Raw genomic sequence first — 7549 nt, forward strand, 5'->3', positions numbered from 1 at the left:
TGTTGGATATTTCCAACAACAGCTGTATTTATGAAGAACAAAAACAGTTCAGGCATGAGTGACGTTTAGACTCATCGTGTCATCCAATAGTCATTAAAGTGGAGGCCAGTTTGACACATTGTAGCCTATTCATGATGTATGTGTTGTTGATTTTCCATTACAGGGCCTTGAGTTAATTTCATTGGGCGAAAAAAAATTAACGAACTTGTTGAAATTCAATAAGATCCACACGTAGCGAAAGTCTCTACAAAGTAAACCATATTTCACTAATCGGACGATATTCAACAAATGAAAGGATCATGAATTCCCTTTTCTCGAAGGATGCGCACGACTCTCTAATCGGTGGAAACTTTGTCACTTGGAATCATCACTCATACCCAAACGTTACGCGCCAGAAGGAAACCCCCCTTACCACCTGACGACAGACGAACCGTTTAAAAGACGGGTTCGGAGGGGGCACTAGAACAACAGAAGGAGCAGCATAACCCGAAGAGAACCCCATCTCGACTATTTTCTGCCCAATTGAACCGCCTTCATCCATCCTCTGCCACCCAGATACCCAGAAGAAGATGCTCTCGACGCGTGTCCAGTGCGCCCTAGCGCTGCTTTCCCTAGCCCTGGCCATCAGCAGCGTCTCTGCCGCTCCGTCCGATGCCAAACTTCGCCAGCTTCTTCAACGGTCACTCATGGCACCTGCAGGCAAACAGGTAAATACCTTCAATCAGACTTTCATTATAAGTCTTCGTTCTTAAACAACGTATATATCCAGCTACTGTGACCATAGTATCCTATTTTTTCTGAGTTTGGTGGTACAGCTGCAAACTACATTTTAAGTACATTTACTTCCAGAGTATAGAGATTATACCATATACAGATTTAAGGTTAAACAGTGTGGTGCCATACATTTACCTCTGCGGTTTTAATTGCAGGCGCATGGGGAAATTAATCGATCAAATTAGCACCATGCAGGGAACAGCATGATGCACATTTTCATGGTGCCGAAGCGACCACGAAATTAAGTATTTGTATTTGTACAAATATTTGGGGTCCAGCCAAATTAAGCCAGTTATACAATTAAAAATACATTACATTTCACAACATATTCCATAACATATGTGTGTTCCCACATATCTACAACACAAAATCCATGTGTATGTGTGTGTATGTGTGCCTGTGTCTCTTCATAGTCCCTGCTGTTCCATAAAGTGTAGTTTAATCCGTTTTTTAAATCTGATTTTACTGCTTGCATTCGTTTTTTTTATGTGAAATAGTGTTCCATGTAGTCATTGCTCTAAGTAGTACTGTGTGCCTCCGATAGTCTGTTCTGGACTGGGTACTGTGAAGAGACAACTGGGGGAATGTCTTGTGAGGTATGCATGGGTGTCTGAGCTGTGTGCTAGTAGTTTGAACAGACAGCTCGGTGCATTCAAAATATCAATACTTCTCACAAATAGAAGTGGTGATGAAATCAATCTCTCCTCTACGTTGAGCCAGGAGAGATTAACATGCATATTATTAAGTGCGGAGAAATGTGGAAATACTGCTATCAGAGAAACTAACGAAATATGACTTGTTCTATATTTTAAATCAACCTTTAATATGAAAATGTATCCAATAAAAACGAAAGATGTCTCTGGAATATGGGGTCTGCTGTAGTTAGTTGTCAATTACAAACAAAACTTGACAAGAATAAGTCAAAACATACAGGAGAATGGGTATTAATGTTTATTAATGAAACGTGTTCTTCAAAAAAAAATTAACACATGTTGGGGGAAAGTTGTTTTACGTCTCAGTTTAAGTGATCGGTTCATGCGTAACAGCATAGGAAAGGTAATTTTAAACATTTGCAGACATTTTAAATAAATATAAATAATGCATATCAAATAGCCTACATCTATTTAAGCAATATGAGGGAAGAGAAAACAACATTGAAACACTGATTTCCTTCCTAAACATGGGTAGGCTACATTTTATTAAGGCATGTTGATTTGTTTCTATTTCAATGGATCTTGTTGCTAAAATGTGACATTTTCAGTTTCCACAAAACAGAAGAAATAAAAATGTTATGTTATTTATTTATTTTCAGGAGCTTGCCAGGTATACACTCGCAGAGCTGCTCTCAGAGCTTGCACAAGCAGAGAACGAGGCGATTGAGTCAGATGACCTGTCTCGTGGCGTGGAGCAGGAGGATGTGCGTCTCGAGCTGGAGCGTGCAGCTGGCCCAGTACTGGCGCCGCGTGAACGCAAGGCTGGATGCAAGAACTTCTTCTGGAAAACCTTTACATCATGTTAATTCATCTACACCCGGGCCCTTTACTGCGTATACTACATCTCATCTCTTTGGTTTCAATATAAAAATGTTATGTTATTTTATGCGCCATGGCTTATCCCGCCAATCGCAAAAAATGTAAATAAAAATTATTATAACTTTAACAACAATCATGCTGATGTCTTTATCGATCATTTTGTTTTTTTCCGAAAAAACACATGAAAGAATGTTCTAGAGAATGTATGAAATTCTGCTTTTGACTGTGCTTTATGTATTCTGGCAGATAAACTATTTTTAATTGTTTGTTTGAATAAAATCTGTGTTTCAGAAACAATGTGTTGATTCATATATTGTTATCTTGCTCTTCCTCTCAAATGGGTTGTTTTATTCGGGAATGGCTATTATAGGCTTACCCTATGAGATGTTAGCACTTGTTTCCAGGATAAGCAAGGTTCTTTCCTCCATTTGGAGTGATGTTATGAATGCTTTTGCTACAGGGTCTAGCTTTATTTTAGGCGGTAAATCCATTGTTAGATAAAATGACTTTGTTATGGTGGGCCATAAAAATATCATTTATGAAGGGTAGGCATAATGTAAACCTTGACCTGATGAACCTCCAGCAAACAACATATATACATACCAAACTTTAGGAACAACTTCCTAATATTGAGTTGCACTCTGCCCCTTTTGCCCTCAGAACAGCCTCAATTCGTCAGAAACTGTTGAGCGTGAAAAACCCGGCAGCATAGCAGTTCTTGACACATTCAAACCGGTGCTCCTGGCACCTGCTACATACCATACCCCCATTCAAGGCAATGTTGTCTTGCCCATTCGCCCTCTGAATAGTGCACCTACCCAATCCATGTCTCAATTGTCTCAAGGCTTAAAAATACATGTTTAACCTGTCTCCTTCCCTTCATCTACAGTGATTAAAGTGGATATAACACGTGACATCAGTAAGGGATCATTGCTTTCACTTGGATTCACCTGGTCAGCCTATGTCATGAAAAGAGTGAGTGTTCTTAATGTTTTGTATAGTCAGTGTAGGCGACGGTGTTATACAGTACCAGTCAAAAGTTTGGACACAGCTACTCTTTGAAGGGTTTTTCTTTATTTTTACTATTTTCTATATTGTTGAATAATACTGAAGCCATCAAAACTATGAAATAACACATATGGAATCATGTAATAACCAAAAGTACAAATCCAAAAATATTTTATATTTGAGATTCTTCAAACAGCCCCCCTTTGCCTTGATGACAGCTTTGCACGCTCTTGGAATTCTCTCAGCCAGCTGCTTGAGGAATGGTTTTCCAATAGTCTTGAAGGAGTTCCCACATATGCTGAGCACTTGTTGACTGCTTTTCCTTCACTCTGTGGTCCAACTCATCCCAATCCATCTCAATCGGGTTGAGGTCGGGTGATTGTGGAGGCCAGGTCATCTGATGCAGCACTCCTCACTCTCTTTGGTCAAATAGCCCTTACACAGCCTGGAGGTGTGTTTTGCGTCATTGTCCTTTTGAAAAACAAATAATAGTCCCACTAAGCGCAAACCAGATGGGATGGCATATTGCTGCAGAATTCTGTGGTAGCCATGCTTGTTAAGTGTGCCTTGAATTCTAAATAAATCACTGACAGTGTCACCAGCAAAGTACCCCCAGACCATCACACCACCTCCATGATTCACAGTAGGAACCACACATGCGGAGATCATCCATTCACCTACTCTGCGTCTCACGAAGACACGGCGGTTGAAACCAAAAATCTCAAACTTGGACTATTCAGAGCAAAGGACAGATTTCAACCCGTCTAATGTCCATTTCCTGTGTTTCTTGGCTCAAGCAAGTCTCTTCTTATTATTGGTGTCCTTTAGTAGTGGCTTCTTTGCAGCAATTCAACAATGAAGGATGTGAGGTGTGTCTGTTACTTGAACTCTGTGAAGAATTGATTTGGGATGCAATTTTTGAGGCTGGTAACTCTAATGAACTATCTTCTCCAGCAGAGGTAACTCTGGGTCTTCCATTCCTGTGGCCCTCATGAGAGCCAGTTTCATCATAGCGTTTATGGTTTTTGTGACTGCACTTGAAGAAATTTGGATAGTTCTTAACATTTTCCAGGATTGACTGACTTTCATGCCTTAAAGTAATGACGGACTGTCGTTTCTATTTGCTTATTTGAGCTGTTCTTGCCATAATATGGACTTGGTCTTTTACCAATGTTTAGCTTATGTTATTGTGGGTGTAGCGAAGTGCTTGTGTTTCTAGCTCCAACATTGCTGTAATATCTAACAAGTAACATCTAACAATTTCACAACAATACATACAATACAGACAATGTGGGAACTCCTTCAAGACGGTTGGAAAATCATTCCAGGTGAAGCTGGTTGAGAGAATGCCAAGAGTGTGGAAAGCTGTCATCAAGGCAAAGTTTGGCAACTTTGAAGAATCTCAAATATAAAATATATTGTGATTTGTTTAACACTTTTTTGGTTACTAAATGATTCCATATGTGTTATTTCATAGTTTTGATCTCTTCACTATTATTCTACAATGTAGGAAATAGTCAAAATAAAGAAAAACCCTTGAATGAGTAGGTGTGTCCAAACTTTTGACTTGTAGTGTATATATATATTTTATTTTTCTACAACAATTATTGCTCAAGTACACATTTGACAAACAACACAGAAAAGAGAGGGTCAAATCATAGCATGTTGACTAAATAAGTTTAAAAAATGCATTCCATAGTTCAGTATGGTCCATGTGAAACACAAGTTAAGCTTACCATAATGTATGTTTCCAAATCCAAACAGGTCGGGCCTATATTATGACCACATTGTGTGACATTTTCGTTAGTTTTTGTCATTGGCAGGTTTTTTGCCGGTTTTTGTGCAAACACATTTTTTTTGTAGGAGTAGGAGTGGGAACAATGATGTATTTGTTGTAATTCAACAAGAGTTTTCATGCAAACATTTTCAGTTGAGAAATACTGCTCCAAACAGATGTAAAATCTCCATGGCAAAAACAAAAACTTATTACAGATTTCTTGATTTATCTTAGATTAATTCGGACTATTTTGAGGAAGTGTTACTGGCGATGTTGTTGCTACGGCGTCTCAAGAGGGACAAAGAGTAATATTGCTGCTTTTTTCTCATTTTTCAAGCAAAGGTCTTTTAAGGGAGTATGAGAGCACAGATGTTCGCTTGCACCTAGCCGAGTTCTGCGAGGAGCAGTAAGAACCTAGTCTACGGGGCCTTTAGCCTACCTGTCCTCAACCAGTCTTCCAGTGCAGTGAAATAAAACTGAAGAGCCACTTTTTGTGGTGTGTGTGTGTGTGTGTGTGTGTGCCTGTGTGGTTAAACGCTACCTCGGAAATGTGTGTGCGTCTGCGTGTGTGTGAAAAACCAGTTACTAAAATGTAATATATGTGTGCACACGTTTCTACATGCACATGTGTGCCCGTTTGTGTACGCCCCTGCATGTGTGTGTCAGTACGTGTGTGCTTGTGTGTAGACTCCATACTGACAACTCAGAATGTGCAGGAGGAGGAGAATCACTGGGCTGCTTGGTGAGATTAGGAAACAATGCCAAATGGGAAGTGCACTTAATAACCCCTGCCTCATTAATGGGCTTCGGTTAAGAAAGCTCTCAAACAATTAGTATTAAAGAGCAAGACACTGACAGTCAGAGAGGAAAGGGCTGCATGTGCCTATCCTGATTCCTGACAGCCTGTGTCAGTGTGTGGGTGGGTAGAGCGCGGACAGGGAGGTGGTGTCAGAGAGGGGACACTTCAATCCCAATGCCTCCCCTTAGCCTTTCCCCTCTTTTCCAAGTGTGGTGGCATATCCCTCGAAAATGGAGCAACTAGTGGCAGGGAGATACACTGTAAATACATCATTTGCGAGCAGAAGAAGGGACCAAAGGATAAGCTAACATGTCATTCTTCACAATGCCTGTATTGGCGACAGTAATAGCCGTCCTTATATTTCTCACGCAACAAATACACAGTTACCATATGAGCAGCATATGAGAATTGCAAAACAACAATGTACCTGTAAAGTACCCATGCTCTGTGGAGTAGTACTGGAACACGACTTTCCATAATAGCTGTTTGACATGTAAGATTTGCATTTACTTTACTCAGTCATTTTATGACATTTCTTGATGATTAACCAGTGGAAGCAATTAAAAATGAAAACTGCTGTTCTAATATTAATACCAAACGTTTTAGGTCCATATAAAGCTCGGCTACATATTTTATCCTTCACTACACAATAAGCAAGAAAAGACTTAGCTACCTAGCTACGTTACTTCAGCTGCATTGCATTACACAGATCTTAAAGCCCTAATATTAACGTTCCAACAATAAAGAAGAATGACAAGTCAGGGTTTGAAAATTTGTTTTATTTGTATATTGTATTTATTCACCATTAGCTGCTGCAAAGGCAGCAGCTACTCTTCCTGGGATCCAGCAAAACTAGTGCAGTTATACTATTTTAGGGGGATGCCGAGTCAGTTGTACAACTGAATGCATTCAACTGAAATGTGTCTTCCGCATGAATCAGAGTGGTGCAAGAGGCTGCCTTAATCGACATCTTAAGCACCCGGGGAACAGTGGGTTAATTTCCTTGCTCAGGGGCAGATGACAGACTTTTACCTTCTCAGCTACGGGATTCGATCTTTCGGACCGCTCTAACCATTAGGCTACCTGCCGCCCTACGATACATGCACAACAGATTTCCCAACACGATAAGTGTGTGACCTCAGGCCTCTACTCTACTACCACATACATCATCAAATACATGTGTACATGTCTGTAAAGTGTGTATGTTATTGTGCGCTTGTATGCATGTGTCTGTGCCTATGTTTATTTTTCTTCACAGTCCCGCTGTTCCACAAGGTGTACTTTTATCTGTTTTCTAAATCTAATGTTACTGCTTGCATGAGTTACTTGATGTGGAATAGAGTTCCATGTAGTCATGGCTCTATGTAGGACTGTGCACCTACCATAGTCTGTTCTGGATTTAGGGATTATGAAGAGACCTCTGGTGGCATGTCTTGTGGGGTATGCATGAGGGTCTGAGCTGTGTGCTGGTAGTTTAAACAGACAGCTCGGTGCATTCAACATGTCAATACCTTTCACATATACCCGTAGTGATGAAGTCAATCTCTCCTCCACTTTGAGCCAGGAAATATTGACATGCAAATTATTAGTGTTAGCTCTCTGTGTGCCGCCTGCTATGAGCCAATTGCAATTATCCTAACATGCTGAGCACACCGGTCG

At 40.3% G+C, this 7549-nt stretch overlaps 1 protein-coding gene across 1 annotated transcript; it reads left to right on the plus strand.

Moving 5' to 3' along the window:
* Positions 1-363: 363 nt before the first annotated feature.
* Positions 364-2597, plus strand: LOC129822617 (somatostatin-1A). The gene is made up of 2 exons (XM_055880984.1): positions 364-707; positions 2087-2597. The coding sequence occupies exons 1-2, from the start codon at positions 570-572 to the stop codon at positions 2291-2293; spliced, it is 345 nt and encodes a 114-aa protein (XP_055736959.1). The 5' UTR covers positions 364-569; the 3' UTR covers positions 2294-2597.
* Positions 2598-7549: the final 4952 nt, after the last annotated feature.

The sequence above is a fragment of the Salvelinus fontinalis genome, chromosome 24 (genome assembly GCF_029448725.1).
Source record: "Salvelinus fontinalis isolate EN_2023a chromosome 24, ASM2944872v1, whole genome shotgun sequence".
In the NCBI taxonomy this organism is placed as follows: domain Eukaryota; kingdom Metazoa; phylum Chordata; class Actinopteri; order Salmoniformes; family Salmonidae; genus Salvelinus; species Salvelinus fontinalis.